This window comes from Stylophora pistillata, chromosome 3, assembly GCF_964205215.1.
Source record: "Stylophora pistillata chromosome 3, jaStyPist1.2, whole genome shotgun sequence".
NCBI lineage: Eukaryota > Metazoa > Cnidaria > Anthozoa > Scleractinia > Pocilloporidae > Stylophora > Stylophora pistillata.
Window position 1 is genome coordinate 15,343,155 of NC_142521.1, and position 19,442 is coordinate 15,362,596.

The 19,442-nt window shown below is 39.2% G+C and overlaps 2 protein-coding genes across 2 annotated transcripts; both read right to left on the bottom strand.

The window, feature by feature from the left end:
• Window positions 1-439: 439 nt before the first annotated feature.
• Window positions 440-5,403, bottom strand: LOC111337025 (transcriptional enhancer factor TEF-1). Its single transcript, XM_022943246.2, has one exon. It carries the CDS (start codon window positions 5,108-5,110, stop codon window positions 4,232-4,234), a length of 879 nt encoding a protein of 292 aa, XP_022798981.1. The 5' UTR covers window positions 5,111-5,403; the 3' UTR covers window positions 440-4,231.
• Window positions 5,404-16,166: 10,763 nt separating this feature from the next.
• On the bottom strand, window positions 16,167-18,952 carry LOC111337021 (transcription and mRNA export factor ENY2). Its single transcript, XM_022943240.2, has 5 exons — window positions 18,882-18,952; window positions 18,742-18,810; window positions 18,021-18,091; window positions 17,353-17,427; window positions 16,167-16,336 (listed from the first exon to the last, which is right to left on the bottom strand). Exons 1-5 carry the CDS (start codon window positions 18,887-18,889, stop codon window positions 16,266-16,268), a joined length of 294 nt encoding a protein of 97 aa, XP_022798975.1. The 5' UTR covers window positions 18,890-18,952; the 3' UTR covers window positions 16,167-16,265.
• Between the last annotated feature and the right edge of the window lie 490 nt (window positions 18,953-19,442).

Sequence of the window (19,442 nt, forward strand, 5' to 3'; positions counted from 1 at the left end):
GTTGGACTTACATGTCCGTCAAGGTTCTTCCTGCAAATGGTAAACAATTTCCCGAAGGTCCACACGAGGAGAGACGTAGCTTTTATCAAACTTTGTGTACCTAGCTCTACATAATTAATCGTTTAACTTTTTTTGGAAAGGGAATTCAGTAGCTGTATGAGTCAACATTTTGCGTACATCCAAAATCACAGTTCCAACATGACACGAGTGTACTGAAGTAACTACAAAATAACTGCGTCAGAAGAGATTGAACCCAATTTCGTGATCGCCACTCGCCGTCAGAAAAGTGGCGCCAATTGCTCGAAAGCACCCCACACCATTTCGACCAATCAGTTACCGAGTACAAATTTTGACTAATCAGTTTCCGAGTAAAATGTTTCAATCCTATGGTGCGCATGACACTAAGCCTTAATGAAAAAATCCCCTCAAAAATTACAAATTTATGTTGCATTAGCTTTATTTTATTTTATTTTATTAAATTCTTTCTAAGTAGAAAGCTGTGTTCCTCTTGTACAAGCATGACCTGCGGACCACAACTTAGAAGAAAAGTAACGTTTTTCTTATTTTCCTTCGAGGTATGAACGGTAACAACTTGCAAATAATGATAAAACTATGTAAATTAGACAGAAAGGCAAGAAATGCGAGTACTTTAATTTTAATCTAAGCAATGTCCATTTGATTGGTAACCCGTTTGAGATAATTTAAAAAAATAAGGGTAATAACGTTGCAAATTAAGAGAGCACTACCAGCCTAAAGTACTTTTTGAAGAAAGGTTCCCTTATGGGCTACCAAAACGTTTCTGTGCAAAAATAGCTCTTTGTATAGCAAAGTAAGTAATGTACAGTTTTTACACTTTTTAAGCAGCTATTGGTAACTAACATTTTGCTGTCGCTAAAAAAACGCAGAAAACACTGATTGCGTTTCTGTAATCGCTGGTTACATCTGACACCTTTGAGAACCAAAATAAAACGAGTACCTCTCGCGGGTAATCATGGCGGCTATTCGTTCTAACCGTTTAAAAGAGCCGCTGTGCGTTTTTCTTTTTTTTTTTTTTGTTGAGAGCAGCAAAAGGTTCTTAAAGGTATCAGGGTCCTTTGAGATATTTTATTTTAAACTAATATCCTTAAATATTACCTATTATTTAACAAAATAGATATAAAAATACGTTGAAATAGCGACGTTTAAATGCCAATACCAAACCAAACCTTGCCTAAACGTAATGAACAGTTGTTCAAGGTTGCGTCTTGGCTTTAAGTTTGAACTCTGTCATACATTAATTTGCTACATAATATGATTAAATTACGATAAAATATTATTTAGGTTTGTCGCTGTTTTAGTGTTTTAGTTTAAACTTCACCTTTTCGTGAATTCGTTGGAGGAAACTAAAAGGCAACAATACATAATGTAAAGCATATAAAACGGTAATAAGAATAAGAATAATAATAATAATATTAATAATAATAATATAACTAATCCAACTAATAATCTAACTCTAAAATATTATTTAGAGTAAACACGCTAATAACCTTCCCAAGATGCCCTCTTACTTTAAGGGTCTCCATACAGGGTGGGGTGGGGGGGGAGGTATAAAAGAGAGGCATATCATACAGGGGTACGCAGAATTCCAGGCTTTTTCGGTCTTGATTAAATTCCGACATCATTCCAGCAAGATTTAGGTTTGATAAGTTAGCACGCTTAATTTACATATCTTCGGTGAAACTAACGCTTGCATTGAATAATAGCGCATTATTTATAATACAAGAAAAAGGCTGGAAATCTCGTCAAAAATTACAGCCTGGGAATCTTGCGTTTAAAAGCTGGCTTCACAGTCTACGACGCTTTGAGGAGAAGTTTGTGGCAAGACGCGGCAACTGAAACGAAACTCAATGAACTCTTATGTCTGATACCCCAATCACACCGAAGCCGAGACCTGTGTTAGAAGCTGTTCAGTTAAACACGATTTAAATTTTTCTTTTCACTGAAGCAGCTTAAACCTGATATTTGTCTACTTCTTATTTAGCACGTTAAAAAAAATACAAGTTAGTGACAACTTGAATTCTTTGGAAAATTTAGTTTTTCATTTCTCAGTTTCTAATTTTCATTCTGTTAAATCCAGTTTAACCAAACATGTTTTGATGGTTGAATGAGGTATAATTTTGCCTTGGCCTCGGTCTTGATATGAGTTAACCAAGCTTGAGTCGAAGTGACAATCTAAGAGGCATTGGTCAAATTCGTTCCCATCGTTGACAGTATTTTATACTCTCTTCCACTGCTTTGGTCAGACTACAGATTCTTTTAGAATCATTATGAGCCGCGATATTGGGACCTTAAGTAACCACGACGGCGACGGCAACGAGGACGTGGAAAAACAAGAGATCTAATTGGCAGAACAATAGCTCAGCACGTGCATTTTGAAACTTTGTACATTTCTTAGCCGTCCTATGCAAAACAACAACGTGAAATCGCCAAAATTTACGTCGCCTGCGAACCGAAACCGCGACGGACGGCAAATTATTTTAATTTCCATTTGGAACTCAACGCTACTTTTATACGTCATGCTGAAGTTGAGCTGTGGCGCCGTATGAGACAGTAAGCTCATGCAGCCATTTTTGAAATTCTAACTAAGAGTAGAAATTCATTTTTTAATCGAAGCCTTCCTTGGCGTTGCCGTCGTGAGTGCTTAAGGTCCCTATTGATAAAACCACGACATTTTGATATTCACACCGGCATTTGATATACACTGGCACAAATGCAATGATACTATAACTCCTCCATGAAAAGTAAGCCCTTAGTATTTCTACCTCTATTTTCCTCGCGAATCTGATCAGGAAAATCTATCACGGGCTGGACCTTTGAGAACGCTTTTCAAGGAAAGTTGGTTGTTGAGTAAATTGACAGAATGCATGACTGAACCAAGTAAAGCAATTCAAGGTTGGTCTCAGTTCAGTTACTGATTATCCCTGATCTCATATCATAACACTATAAAGCTAAGTTGTTTCTTTCAACCGCAACTTAAAGGAACCAACTGGTTCAAATGATGTTAAGGATCGCGCAAGTCGACAGGAGAAAAAGTCAGTATACCGTGACAACAACGGCTAAAATTGACTAATTAGCTAACGAACCGCCTGCCATGAGCCTTCTTAGCGTTTACACGGTATCAGTACGCCCTTGTAGCTCCAGACAATAGACAGGCCTTGGTATTCCCCATCGCTACGGTGTTGTAAGTAAAATAAATGACTACTGAACTGAAATTGTTCTTATGGATATATATATAGCCTTTGATATATATAGCGCAACCTAAGTTGATAAGTAGAAAACTTCATGGTTTTACTTGGTGGATCCAAAACTCATCAATCTTCATTTTGTATCAAGAATACGATTGGACAATTGCCTTAAAGACACTAGGTGGCGCGTGCTTCTGTCAAGCGAGAATTAGGGTGCTTGAATAGAACTGGTGGTTTATCGCCGCCCCGGTTGAAGTGTGAGCTGCGACAAGTATACACAGTGAACCGTGACCGACAAAGGATCTTATGAAAAGAGTAAAGAGTAGTTTTTGTTTTGGGAGAATGAATAAGCAAGATACATGAAAGAAAACCCTGCCTCGAACACGGGTATCTGATGTGTCAACCGTTAAAGCGAATAACAGGTGGCATTAAAACAGCGGACGAAAAACAAAACAGAAACGGAAATAAAAGAAAAATAACCGGAAGCCAAGCTTAGTTCTCATTGAAAGAGGGGAAAAGGTGTCTTAAATTTTGCTTTTTCTTCTTCGATAAAAGCTCGTGATGGTTTTGCTCTGATAAATTCATTATCGTAATGAATGGAAAGTTCAAATGGAACAAATTTGGTTGAAACTAAACAATTGATCTGACAAGTGAAAATTACATTAGATTAAGGCTAATTCCGTTCCAACCTTAAATTTTTTTCCTCGCAACATATCTTCACCACTGATGAAGACAAAATTAACATTAATTTGGTCTGATAGTTAACAAAATTAAAATTTGACGTTATAGCACCCGACCGGAGAAACTTTTCTGCGACAGGTTGTGAGACAAAAGAAGAGGTTGGCGAAACGGAAAGTGATTTTTTTCAAGTCCTGCAACGAGTGAAGCAAACCCGTTGAAGAACTCGTTACGCAAACAATAACACGTAATCTTAACACAGCAAGAATATTTCAAATAAAAGATAGACGAAAGGAAATAAAAATGCTTTTTTTCATAATTACCAATGTTTACATGTCCGAGAAGTCAATAGATGGACAAGTTTGGTCAGCGTCGTACACCAAATAGTCATCGAATGTTGGCGTCTCCGGCAAAGTGGACGATGCTGACACTCCTAAGACACACGTTGAAATAACGGGCTCTTCTTTGCATCTTGTGCTGTAGATAACTTCCGGGATCGAACGCCACATGTTCCCATTGCTATGACTCCCGCTGATGCCAGATTTTGGAGAGAGCTCTTCTTGTGTTTCCCTGTAGCTTAATTCCTGAGTAATATCAGGTACTTCCCAAGTCAAACTGCTTTGAAAAGTACTCTCTCGGAAGTTGGTTTCCAGTTTGTGAGAAGGCGTGCGAGGAGGCGTAAATTCGGGTATTCCTGGTATGTGCTCCCTCGGTATCAGCGGGAACTGCAATTTCGGCGGAGTACGGGCTCGCGGAATTTCCACCATTAACTGTCCATGTTGACTCGGGCCCGGAGTCGAATAGCACGGTAACAACGCTGGCGGAAGACCCGGCGGAATATCAGAACATGACGGGGCTTCGTAGCCTTCGCTTCCGTGGTGTACGACAGGCGACAGAATCTCTGCGGAGGACATCGTCATCATTTCTTGTAACCCATCGTTTATGTATGTCTTCTCTTTGATCCTTGACTGAAACTGGCGGATTTTTTTCCGAGCCAGAACTTGAATGTGACTGGCGACTTGTTTTCGAGTTCGAACTTTGCCAGTTTTCATAAGTATATATCTCGCAATGAGCTCGTTTCTACCGTACATCTTGTCTTTGGTTGACAACATGATCTTTTGTCTTCCACACGGCGGGTAGATTGCGAGCGCCTCTTGAAAACTTGTTTCGATTTCTCCCGTCCATAATCCCTCCGCTTCACCAGACATGTCGTAGACTTCGGTAGAAAAAGCCGTTTTTTAATACACCAGCATATGTTACTGTTGCTTTTCTCGTGTCCTAAAGAAGGATTTCTTTGACATGGACTCCGACACCTCACGAAAGCGGCAAAACCTGTGAATTTTGAATTTGTGGTCGCCGTTATGTTACACAGACCAAGAGTAGTTTCACAAAAATGAGATCGTGGCCGACGCAGTTTTCAAGTGAACAGGCTATCCTAAACTACTACACTACTGTAATGGACAGCCCGCCCTTACGTACTTAGCGACGTTATCTTCCTTCCCTTTCACTTATTTCTATTTGACCAAAACCTAAAGCACTCCAGGTATATAGCGGTGGGTGCATTCATTATTAATTGGACTCTAAAGATCGCTTGCCTTAAATCATTAATGCTCTTATGAAGTTGACTGAAGAGCTGAAACGCCGTTAATATACTGCCACGGGAAAAGGGAAGAAATTATAGATTGAAGTGTTACAACGCCGATTGGAAGAAATGACTGTTTGAAAAATCATGTTTTGATGCGCAATTGCAAATATCGAGCTGTTGCATACGGTACAAAATTTTGGACCCGAGCTGGTTCTATGAATTCTGATTGCCAATGAAACTTGTTAACTTTCTTGCTTAGTTGAGCAATTCTGCCTTGATGTGCTCATTGGCATGTTTTCTTCGAGGAAATAAGACAAAAAACAACAACTGAAAGAGCGCCTCCCCAGAGAAACTGTTCCGGGCCACTCAACCCTTTCAGTTGAGAAGCCTACTGAGTGTCTGTCAAAACGTGTCAGCAGATGTGACGCAGACAGTTGTGTCTCAAAGAGAGTGAGCATTCAGTAACATAAAAGCTAGCGGCTACCACCTTTTTCGAAGACGGTTCGTTTTTCCGACAGCATTTTGAAATTTTTGGTTGAAAATACATTGTTATCTCTCCTTTTTTCTACCTAGCCCTCGGACACTTTTGTATGTGAAAGGGTTTCAGCGAGGAGGACTTGAAATAATTAGAGACCCGTTTAATTTTACGCTTCATTAGCGTTTTAAGCAAGCCAAGCAGGTGAGGTCGTTAATTAGTGACGAGTTAAGGGTTCTCCCTTGATCTCTGATCGCGCTGGTTGTTTGCACTCGGTGTACTCCCGGCCAATTTGATTTGCAATTCAGAGACAGAAAGTTCTGATTGACACAATGGCGGTGGGGCCTCAAAAATCATGTTCATCCCTTCACTCCCAGGGGGTCACCAACTCATAATTCCTCATCACAACAGCTCCGTGTTTTTAAACAGAAGGGTGATGGAAAAAATGAAAAACAAAATCAAATTAGTGACTATTGTCCGATTGAACACCGTTTGTTTCTCAGAGCGAGAATCATAAGAAATGTGTGGCTGGCTAAGTAAAAAAAGTCAGTATCTTTAGATCTTGAAAGTGAAAGAGTTAAGCAATTAGTATCGTTACCAAAGTAGTAACGGATCTGGTCTTTTTTGTCATTGAGTGTGATCAGATGACGTCCTTCTCAAGGAGCTTTCGCAGTGAACTGCTTCAGGTTTGCTCCTCTTCCCAGGTTATTTCTAAAGACCAACTGCATTGATTGAGACTCAGGACGCTCATTAATCAAGCAATGATCAATCGATTTAAACTTTTTTTTTTCTTTTAAGTGAATTAAACATAGCATTTGATTTTATTTAGTTTTGTACATCACCCGTCAACAACGTTTATAAACAAAACCTACCATTTTTTTTTTTGGCAAATTGCAACGTTTTGACATATATTTTGAAAACTACATCTCTTCTTGAGTTTGTGATTGGTTGGGAACTGTGCTATACCAGGTAATACCACCTACGGTTTTTCTCAACGTTTTCACCAATTATCCAAATGAGAAATATTGGGTGTTTGTCTAAACTTAACCGCTTTCCAATTGAAATGAGGAGCTGGGTCGAAACGGTGTCAGTCAAACTGTTTTTGTTACGACCTGCTTCTTGCTCCAACGGGCGTGTTAACATCGGGCAAGACATATGTTCCAGTTCTGATCATCTGTGATTGTTCATAACAACACATTTGTCCTTGTCTTAACTAAAATCCTGATAAAAAAGCGATTTTTTTTAAGTCATCCCGTTGAAAAAACGAATGACATGTGTTATAAACAAATCTAATTTCTCGATTCTATCGATTGATTTTTTAATTATTCATATTGGTTGTCATATCAAAACCCCAATTAGGATTCATACCCTTGACTTCGTAACGCCTGAATTGTTGACGACGCTTTCGAGAACAGTCACGAAACCACTTAGTGAAGCGATTATCTCAAATGGCTCATTTTACAATAAAAGAAGAAAAAAAAAAGGGAAAAATATGGCATCAATGGAAAATAATTTTATAATGGCTGAAACGCTTGTTTTCCAAGCTCAAACAACGTCGGGTATTGAACTATATTTTTTTTTTCTTTTCAAGCCCGGAAAATAAAAGAAAGTAAGAGTTCTACTGAAGCGACTGAAAATGATATAATGTATTTGTCTTCAGGCACCTTGTATTAGTTTTCAAGGTGACCACAATGATAATTGACAGCTCTAACTATTTGAAGCAAGACATTTGACCAGTGTTTTAAAAGCGCAGTGCAATCTAAAAAGGCCATATTGACGGCTGATTAAGCATCCTTCCATATAGGTCACAAAGACCGGAAAATATCATCCTAGAGAACAGTGTCATGCACCGCGTGTTCAAGTCAATGGGGAAAGCAGAGTTTCCAAGCAGGTTTTGAGCCAAAAATAACTAAAAATGAAGAATAGAAGACCAGAGATACTTAACTTTAGTGTTGGTAGAAATATAAAATGTCTTCTGTCACGGTAATTCTTTCAGACCCAGGCGACACGCCACACGACTTATCTCTTTCTTTCATTTCTCTTTCAGAAGTAGATTTTCTATTTTCTCATATTCGTTGAAAATTCCAAATTATAACTATACATACATACATACACATATATATATTCTGTATGCGAGGGAAACCCTGACCCTGTACACCCCAAATAATCGTACTTAATTAGAATAAATGTTTGAAAAGAAAATTTGCCCCGAGCGGGATTTGAACCTACGTCCCTCCTGTCACTGGTCAGGTGTGATGACCACTACACTATCACTGGGACAACCATGCTGGCAACACGGCAATCAAAGATGTGATTTACGTGATCGGAGACGTGGTCTCCCGGGAAATTTCCGTGGTCTCCCCGTTAAATTTCCCGGGAGATCACGTCTCCGATCACGTAAATCACATCTTTTACTGCCGTATTGCCAGCATGGTTGTCCTGATAGTGTAGTGGTCATCACACCTGACTAGTAGCAGGAGGGACGTGGGTTCAAATCCCGCTCAGGGCAAATTCTCTTTTCAAACATTTATTCTATTTATATATTATATATATATATATATATATATAGTCGTTAATGGAACTCTCAGGCCAACAAAGGTGCACCGCGCCACGAGGATCAACAAAGATTCGCAGTCCAAACCTCACAGCCAACACGAACGTAGTTTAAAAAATTGCGAGGATGGACAACTTCTGACGTAAAAAATATAAAAAATTTTAATAAAAAACGTTTCGGTCGGAGACCTTCTTCAGTTATTTACAACTTTTGAAATAAAAAAGAGCATTAAATAGGTTCGAAGTGCTAATGATTACGTAATTACAGATAACGACTTATGAAGTGGAGCTAATAAACAAAAAACCTAATTACAAAGAAAGCAATGGACAAAATGCAAGAAACAAACCCTAAAAACTGAGATAAGAATACTAAATATGTTAATATGAGTGGCGTAACCAATTGCAAAGAAGCAATGCGGCGAGCATTAAAAAAGGGAAGGCCCACTTTTTACTACAACTGTAAACCGTAACAAAATCCCAAAACAAGGCCTTTGGAGCCCGAAAGGGCAAATTAGCAACAAAATCCCTGGAGGGGCCCTTAAATGATACTAATCATAATAAGATACGTTGGCAGGGCCTCTGAGTCCAATCCACACCTGAAGGGCCGACAAAATCCAAGAAAAGGGCCTTTGAACGATCAATTAGTAGCGCCTAATATAAGATGGAAAATTAATTATACCAAATTCTATTTTTCGAATGAAATTCCTTTTTTTTATTCAAACCATGGGGTGCCAAAGAGAACAACTGAGCACTCCAATAAGCCTCTTTTGTGATTAACAGCCTATCGATCTCTGCAGAGCCACTAGGGGCCTGTACCTGACCAATGCATTGGAACGAAAATTCGTCCAGGGTGTGTGGCGTTTTTTTGAAGTGTATCGCTACTTCACAAGTTGTTTTGTTTGTGAGCATAGTAGATTTGTGATTTTATATATATATATAGAGGTAACCATATCGGTTCTCACCCATCCTAGCATCAGCACTGCACTGATGAGGCCCAGGAGGCCGAAACAGTGAAGACCTTCTCGTGCTGTTGTCGCTACTGCCTAGTCAAAGTGTAATATACGGAATCCGATATTTTTCAGGTTAGTTTGCCCTCTGGGCCCTCTTTTCTACTTTTGCTTTGTGTATGATAATGGATTTAACAATGAATGAGGATGGACTGGAAGAAATGTTAAGGATTGGCAACGAAAATGTTCAAGACCGCTCAACCGTTAATGGCGACTCATACGCTTCAAGAGCTGCTCGCACTTCTGATATTACAAGTGAAACAAGACCGCCACAAATACGGTTTTCCGAAAACAGCAGGCCTCAAAGGCCGAAATCTGCCTTCTTTATACCAAACAAGAATTCAAGCGCCCGTACTGTTTTTGATGCTTTTGCCGAGTGTAATGTCTCTCCGACCGACATTCAGTTTTTACAACGTAAACTCAACGGTGAAGTTGTGGTCACCTTCAAATCTATTGCCGCCAAAGAACAGTTCCTACGCCTAAATTATTTCAACATTGATTCCGAACCTTTCGCCCTTAAAGACATCGACAAACCGCTCACTTTCCTAACTATCTACGACGCTCCTTTCGAACTGTCTGAACTTGCAATAATTAAACGCCTTACGCCCTACTGTGAAGTCATTCATTATCGCCGAGGAAAACACTCGTACGCGCCCAACATTTATAATGGTCTCCGACATTACAGAGTCCGTATCATTAAGCCCATCCCCAGCTTTCTTCGTTTTGGGAAATACCAGATTTTTATTAAATACAACGGTCAAAACCCAACCTGCCGAAAATGCAATCGTCCAGACCATTTCAGCAACGCTTGCACAAACAAAATTTTCTTCAATTGCGAAGGTGTTAGCCACGAAGCCCGTGATTGTTCACGCCCCTTATTGTGCTGTATTTGTAAGCAGGAAGGTCACTTTGGCGTGAACTGCGAATACTCCTGAGTGTTCCCAACAATTCATGGCACTCACACTGACGAAAACCAAGATGTAAATATTGACGAAGAAATAGACGAAAACCTCCCTCTCGCCTCTGTTCTTCTGCCGCCAAAATCATCCATCAACGAAAATTGTACGCAAAATCCTCCACCATCCACCGACGAAAATTGTACGCAAAATCCTCCACCATCCGCCGACATCTGTACGCAAGATCCTCCATCCTCTCCACTGCCCGACGATTTCAACGAGACTCAGCCACCCTCTCAACCTGAACAGTCTGAGCAACATTCTCAACCCGAACAGCCTTCACAACACTCAACCTGAACAGCAACACTCTCAAACCGAACTGCCCTCGCAAAATCTCTCTGAACAATCTTCTCAACCGCCATCCGTCTCTTCTGATTCCCCGATTCTGGATCCTCATGGTTTCATTGCTCCCAAACCCATCAAGCCGTCATCCCGTCGCACACCTGCTCGCTTGCTTGATCTGTCTCTTGCCTGCACTCGTAAACCTACTACACCTACACTCACCACTGGAAAGCCACGCTCATCGATACCTGTTCCTACCACAGCCTCGTTTCATCCACTGTATACCCCTGAAACCGAAAATAATACGGAAACCACTCACGATCTCAAAAGAAAATCATCTGATGTATCTCCAAGTCGAAAGGAAACTACCCCCACGGAAAAGAAAAAAGGAAAAAATAGACACTCTAAAAAGTCCAAGTAAGTTTTTACTTTTTTAAGTGAGTCTTTTTTCCAAGTTCCTTCAAACTCTTAACTATTAATGCAAGGGGGCTAGCAAACCCCCTTACCTACGATTTCTCGTTTGATTTGATCGAGAAAGTCCAACTGTGATGTCTGTTTTGTACAAGAAACGTTAATTCATTCTGAATCTACCATCAAATCTCTATCCGTAGATGGCTGGGCCGTAGTTTTTGGTCCCCTGCCTCCGGGAAACAGGGTGGTGTCGTCACCTTGATTTCTTCGAAATGCTCAAACGAAATCGTATCTTGGAAGAAGGACTCACAAGGTCGTATTGTCAGTGTTTTGATCAGGTGCAACGACTTTGATATTAATCTAGTCAATATCTACGCTCCTACCCATCCTACCGAACGGAAAATTTTTTTGTTTCGATTCCTGAATTTTTTATTCCCTCTTCTGCGACTATCATCGGAGGAGATTTTAATTGTTACGACAACGCTCTCGCCGGTATAAATTTGGTGGGAATATCTCTATACACAAAGACTACGAATCTTTAAAAAGTGATTTTGCGCTTTCACATTTTTGGCGAAATTTGCATCCAAAATCAAGAGAATTTACGTGGTTTAATTCCACACGGTCAATTGGGAGTAGACTTGACAAGTTTTAGATTTCGAAAGATTTATTATCACCCAGCGTTAAGTATGACATTCACCCTTGTTCGATATTAGACCACGATTTTGTTTTTTTACCTTTGATATTCCCACCGCTGTAAAACGCGGTCCAGGCGTTTGGTGCTTTAACAACTCTCTTTTGAACGATAAGGATTTTTGCGCTACTATAGAGAAACTAATCGACGATCATGTACGTTTTTTATCTTGTTTTCCGTGTCTCCAAGATTGGTGGGAGTTTTTAAAACAGTCTATTAAAGAAGAAACGATCTCCTTTTCCCGTAAAAAGCGAAGACAATTGCAAAGAGACCAGGTGATTTTGACGAACAAATTGATCCGTCTTCGTCAACTAAACGTTGACGGAGAAAATTCCGTTATCCCTTTAATTTCTGACATCGAATGTCGTTTGAAAGCCCTCCGAACTAAACAAGTCGAAGGAATCATTATTCGTAGTAGAGCAGAATGGCTAGAGGAAGGCGAACGCCCCAGTCAGTACTTTTTTAATTTACAAAGAATTAAAGCTAAACGATCCCACATCTCTTCGGTTTATGATTCTACCCGTATCGAAGTCTCCTCTCAAGAAGAGATTGAAAAAGCTCATATCGATTTCTACACTCAGCTCTTTTCCGAAGAACCGATAGATGCTGCTCTTCAAGAAGATCTTTTATCTTCTCTATCACGGAAATTAACTTTTGATCAGGCGTCACCTTGTGAAGGTGAGATCACGCTTGACGAACTTACTCTCGCTATGAAAAATATGAATAGGAATAAATCGCCTGGCCCTGATGGCCTTTCGGTTGAATTCTACGCTAGATTTTGGGATCGTTTAGCTCCACATTTATGTCGAGTCTTAAATGCACGGTACCAAACCGGAGAGATGTGTGATTCCATGAAGATGAGCAACACAAGCGTTATTTTTAAGAAAGAAGATCGTAAGAATCTGAAAAAGTGGCGTCCGATTACCCTCTTAAACGTTGATTATAAGTTATGCTCAAAAGTTCTCTCTCTTGGACTCTCTAAGGTTCTGGAATATATCGTTGACCCTGATCAAACTTGCTCTGTGCCCGGACGCAAAATTACTTCAAACTTACATTTACTTAGAGATATCTTAGGTTACATCGACCGCACGAATGAAACCGGCATTTTGCTCAGCTTAGATCAAGAGAAAGCCTTCGATCGCGTTAATCGCACCTTTCTGGAAAGCCTCTTACCCCGTTTTGGTTTTGGCCCGTCTTTTTGCTTTTGGATCAACACTTTATATAATGGGGCCAATATGCGTGTTATTGTTAATGAATGGCTAACCGATGCGATTCCTTTGTCTCGTGGGGTAAGACAAGGGGATTCCCCGTCTCCCCTGCTCTATGTTTTGTGCGTTGAAAATCTCGCATGCAAAATCCGAAACAATCCTGAGATCGAAGGCTTTTTCCTTCCGGGCGCACATGGTCTCTGCTATAAAGTTGGAAATTAGGCTGACCATACGACCTGCATAGTGAAATCTTATCGCTCTCTGCAAGTTCTATTCAACATGATTAATCAGTTACGAGCGTGGTTCTGGGGCACGCCTTAATCTCACAAAAACAGAGGCCATGTGGTTGGGGGCGTGGTGTACGCGCGACGACCAACCACTTGGCCTCAAATGGATGACAAAAATTAAAATTCTAGGTGTTGTTTTCGGCCGCGATACTGAATTAGATAACTGGCAGCCAAAACTAGAGAAATTAGAAAAACATCTAAATTTATGGAAATCCCGCTCTCTTTCTCTTTTCGGCCGATCACTCATCGTTAACACCCTCGGAATTAGCAAGCTCCTATATCTCTCTACAGTTTTGTGTGTCCCGAAATGGGTCATTTCTAAGGTGAACGCTTTAATCTGGCCATTTTTCTGGGGTTGTTGAATTGAAACGGTTAGCCGAGCGTCCTGCCACCAATCTCCTAGCAGTGGCGGTCTCGGCATTTTGAATTTCCTGATCAAAGGTAAATCTCTTAAATTAGCCTCAGTAATTTCCAATCTAGATGATCGCGAATCAAAATCCTTTTATTTGGCCAGATATTTTCTAGGCTCTAGGCTTGCCTCCTGTCGCTCGGAGTGGAGCTCTCTTCGAGATAACTCCACCCCGAGTACACAGATCTTGACGCCCTATTATGAGAATGTTCTCTCGGCGCTCACCACTCTACGTGGGATTCTCTCCCGCACGGAGTGGTGCGATTTTGAATTTTCTTCCAAGAAATGTTATCGAACTCTCTTGAAGGAAAACTCCACGTCTCCAATTCTTCATCGCTTTTGGACTTTCTTCCTTCCGATTGACTTTGATCTTGACAAATTTTGGAATTTAGTGCGAGATGACTTTTCTGAAAATTACAAGAACGACATACTCTGGAAAATTGTACTTCGCGCTATTAAGGTCCGCGATTCTCTAAAGAATTGGGGATATATCGACTCAGATAAGTGCGCCTTCTGTTCCCGTAAAGAAACTATAGATCACTGTTTTCTCAATTGCCCCCGTGTGAAATCTGTATGGACCCACTTTTCCCCTATTATCTCCTCTATCCTTGGAACTAGCTTTCTCCCATCCTGTACCTATGTTTTCTTTTTTCGTTGGACCCCCGCTAGTCCAAAACAGAATCGTATTGCCCGCTTTCTAATTAAGACAATTCTGTACAGCATCTGGAAATTTCGAAATAAATCTACCTTCCACAATGGGAATGACCTCCCTGAGGGTATAATTCGCTATGCCGTCGGCGAGACCAGAAACAGAATTGCTTGCGACTACTTCCGACTCGTTATCTAACTTTAGAAACGCTTGGGAGTCCCCATCAATCTTTAAAATTGATGGGGACTCCTATAGAATACTTTTGTAAATAGATTACCTTAAGCTGTAGTTAAAATTTGATTAAATCAACTTGGAATTATTTACAACTTAGAATTAGCATTAAACAATCCTAGAGTTACATTAATATTAGTCTACGTTAGCCCTGGCCATACCAATATTATAGATTAAGCTTATATTAATATTAGACCTAGCTATTTTGGAATTATTTATAACCTTACATTAACATTAGTAATATTTAATACTCGTATATATTTAAGAACTCTTGAACTTTGGACTGTTTATTAATAATTAGTTGGGGCCAAGCCCACGTGCGTTAGCACTTCTATTTTGTAACTTAGGTGGTTTGTTATGAGTAAACCCTTTTCAAAACTTAAAATATATATCTAGATTTCTTTTTTAGATGTATATTTTATATACGTTTATATTCATTGCAAATTCAAAGCAATTCAGCTTATGGGTTGCGATATTGTTTTCCAGTAAACTCTACTCTATTGTTTGTCATACAATTCTTAGGTTAGTTTGGAGAATTTGGTATTGGATCAGCTAATAATCCCCTAAAATATATTTTCCAAATTAACCAAACTGAGCCTGAAAACTAACAACTGATATAATAGTAATAATAATAATAACAACAATAATAATATAGATCGATTTCTATAGCGCATTTCCATGTAAATGCTCTAATGCGCTTTACAACACTGTGCGGGGGACTTTTCCAGACTGCCGGCGGCAGCTTACAATTAATAAACGAGAAATTTTTACAGATGCCCCCTCCCCCCCTTCCCAGTAAACAGACCAGACCACACCACAGTAATCTCGTGATGTGGGTTCTTTAACGTCCCCTGCCGAAATTAACTAATTGATAGGTGCAGGAGACGGGACCTCCAGCTTTACGTCCTATTCGAGAAGACGAAGCAATGTGAGTGAAGCGTCTTGCTTAAGGACACAACGTCAAGCCCCAGCCAGGACTTAAACCTGGGCCATCTGACCCCTAGTTTTACAACTAAGTGAGGCGTGAGTAGTCCAGTGGACTACTCACGCCTCACTTAGTTTTGCAACGGTCCTGGGCCAAGACACGTAAAGGTCGAGGTAAATACTACTTCATACGAAGGAACAGAAGCAAACAACTAAGCTGAACCTGTAACTCAAAATATTCACATCTGAAATTCCTTTGCTGTTAAACTTGGAAGACAACATGAACTAATAAAAACTACATACGCTTTGTGAAAGTTGCAAAAGCAGTTGCCTACTGTAGTAGCAAAAAAAGTTCCAGCACATAAACATATTGCATGTTGCATTGAAAATCAGTACAAACTAGTTTGAGTTTTTTCTCCTACATGGCACACTTGTCTTTCTGGGAAAATAAAATGACAAAAAGCAAACTTGCTCAAATAAAGTAGAGCAAGTACTATTACTCAGAACAACAAGTTTCATTTCACTATAAAATGACAGGATTGACACATTCTCCGAGTCCATATCTGTTAAAAAAAATAAATCCAAGAACACAAGAATAAAATTCACGAGCTTTATTAATCATTACTAAACAAGACAGAAAGGAAAAATAATGCAACAGAAAATAACAAGTTCTTTGTACATGGCACTTTAAAAAGCTACGAGTTTGCAGCAAGGAAAGTTCGTATTCTAATCAACATCTCTCTCTTCACTTCATCAGGGACCAGAGCTGCAAGTGAGAAAGAGAAAATAGTCATTTTATTTCTGGGTTTAGCATTTTATTTCTGGGTTTTAGCATTTTATTTTCTGGGTTTGATAAAATGCTGACATCCGATCTCAACCTTAACAACAACACGCAATATTACTGTAATTGTATCGGCAAAGGTAATAAATAATAATCATCATCATCATTGAATGATGATGATGATTATTATTTCTGGGTTCATGGTTGTGGTGAGGATGAACACATCCTGCATTTGCAGTCATGTAGCCCTTTTACTCCCAGAAGTGATCAATGGTTAATTTCTCCGTACAATATCAATACATTTCCAAACAGAGAGGTGATGAGAAGAAAGCAAAATATCAAGACGTAAAGCATATTCTCAGAACTTAAATTACCAGAAATTTATGACACTTAATGCAAAGAATTGATATTTATAAATGGGACTATAAGGGCTAAGATGGTCAGATGGCCTGAGGGGCATGAGCTTCAGTCACTGTGCTGTGTTCTTGGACAAGACAAATCCCTGCTAAAATTCAAGTTCAAGTTGATTGCAATGAGGTTTGAAATTTAAAGCAAAGAAGGGGTTTTGTTTATAAAAGTTCATTTCTAAATCATAAACATAAAGTTTAGCAGAAAAACTTGAGTGTTGAAAACAAAACTTGACTGTTGAAAAGAGAACTTCTTAAGAGATCAGTGGCACTGTCCTGTTTTCTTGGACAAGACTGACCCTCACATTGCCTCTGATCTCTCCCTTATGGGTATTAGCAGACTATCAGGGAAACTTCTCAAGAAGGAGAAGTAGCAGTATTGCCAATCAAAAAATAATGGACATCCCTCTATTTCATACAAGGAGGGTCACAGAGGAATACTCTTGACTACTCTTTGCCACTTGCAGTCTGACCAGTAATTCTGTTTGAAAAGGTAGAGATTCATTTGATATCTGCACACCAAACTTGTTAATTTGCCAGGAAAAAAAAAACTAAGTAATTTCAAACACAATAACTTTCTCGAGCATGCCTTACCTCTTCCCTTTGGCGTTATTTCAGCCACTAAATCATCAACTGTCACATTCTCAAGTCCTTTTTGTTTGATAACATCTGCAAAAATGATTGAAAAATATACACAAGTACAGTTGCTCAAATTATGGCTGCAAAGAGTTGATTTAAGATAAATATATCTCATTAGATGTTTTGGTGTGTAGTTCTACTGAGTTTATTGATGAGCCTGCAGGGTAATCAAAATAATAACAACAAGTTAAAATACTCAAATGACATTGCACACCAAAACATGTCATAAGTTATTTGTTATCCAATTGCTTTATTTTAAGCATATTTCTTGTAACAATATGGGAAAAGCAAAGCTCATAGAGAAGCATTGCATGCATAGCTGACCAGTCAAACTAGTGTTTTACAGTACAAAATAACCAACTGTCCAAATATCACATGATATTTGTACTCTACTTACACATTTTTGTTCCCTACTTAGTGCAGTTGGATAATTAAACTTATTACTGACAAACTAAGTCCTAGGATTTCTGGCTGAAGTTTCTCGTAGATTTTGATCTATAAGTACATGTACACTCTCACCAAAGGTAAGAAACTGTCATTTCATAAAGTATGGTTATCTTTTGTCATTTTATTAAAGAACAAAAAAAAAGGCAATCATTCAAAAGACTAAGACCTTTCCTGACCTTTACAATGACTCCTTAATTTATCCCGCCATCCACACTCTATGAGTTTGGTTCTCAGAAGCTCTTTCAATCTGCACACAAATCATGTCAAAAGTTATTGATAACAGCAGAATACAAGATTTACAATTTACCTTAAAAAAGGCTTGACCAAATGGTAGTCAAATTATTTTTGGTCCACAACCTGCACCTAGATGTAGTGTACTGCATAACAGATTGTATTTTAAAGGAACATCTTCCATAGAGAAGGATGCTAATGCTAATGACTAGTGTTGTAGAAAGAAAACATCTGAATTCACCAAATAATCTTTCACTCTTAGACATGCTGACTTCGCGCACAGACGCTTCAAAGACTAGGCTAAAGAGAGATCATTAGCAAACTAAACCATGCACTAGGTTCATAAATGACAAGCACAACGCATACTACTTAGATTAGCTACAGCGTGCTCAATGCCAAAAGAACGAAGAAAAGTTTACATGTACTGTGACAAGTGTCCCCTAACAACGTTAGGTTTACAAAAAAACATGTGAAATGACATTCAGTGCATTTCTGGCCACGACACTTCTCGTTTAATCAATCTGTACTGGCTTTTGACGCATTTTAAACTCGTTAGGCAGAATTCTACCCACAAAGTGGCTAAGAATAAGCCAATCTTCACGAATTGTATTCAAGCGCGTTCGATAACAATAAGCCTACGATTAGACAAAGTTAACTGCAGTTTACCTCTCTCGTTCCCCGGATTCTACCAACTTCTGGTTTATAGAAGCAGAAAGCTGACTATCCTTTATTCTCCTGCAGCGAAAACAAATATATTTAAAACACATAAAAACTAAAACTGATCAGCCAAAACTTCCAATACATACTCCACCATTTTGCTCTCCAAATGGATGTATATTCATGTATAGCAGTCACGAAATCTTCGATCCCAGGCCCCTGCAAGCCAACTGTGGTTCAAGAAGTAAACGGTGTAAGTCGTGTTAATGTCGTTGATGGTGGGGATGAAAACTAGAAAATTTCTTGAACATACCTCTTAACCTTAAACTAGGTAATCAGGTAGAAAATCTGTTACAAATATCCTCTCTCAAGTAATCCTGGTTCCAAAAGTTTGATGACACCCATTGAGTCTGCCTTCACACTCAGTCGTCTTGATAAAATCAAACGACCCCTCATGACCTTCAGCAGGGTTTTTTCAATTTTGCTTTAAAGATGATTGGACCTTTATAAAAAAGTTTTTTTTACAAATTAAATGTACATAATAATTTCATGGGGTAGTTCTTGCTAGTTGAGAAAATTTTTTTCAATCATACGCCATCACTTTCCTGCATAAACACTAGAAATTCATGACCTGGAAAAATTTTAATTTCAAACTCATGAATGCAAAGGTCACTGCATAACCACTCAAAGGAGAATGCAGAGGGAGAAAC

What these genes read in the sequence shown, in the direction of transcription:
- LOC111337021 (XM_022943240.2), bottom strand. An exon ending in GAATCCGGGGAACGAGAGAG is followed by an intron (nt 18,092 to 18,741) that starts GTAAACTGCAGT and finishes ATTTGTGTGCAG; the next exon opens with ATTGAAAGAGCTTCTGAGAA. An exon ending in ATTAAGGAGTCATTGTAAAG is followed by an intron (nt 17,428 to 18,020) that starts GTCAGGAAAGGT and finishes TCATTTTTGCAG; the next exon opens with ATGTTATCAAACAAAAAGGA.
- LOC111337025 (XM_022943246.2), bottom strand. Translation starts at nt 5,110, where the DNA reads ATGTCTGGTGAAGCGGAGGGATTATGGACGGGAGAAATCGAAACAAGT.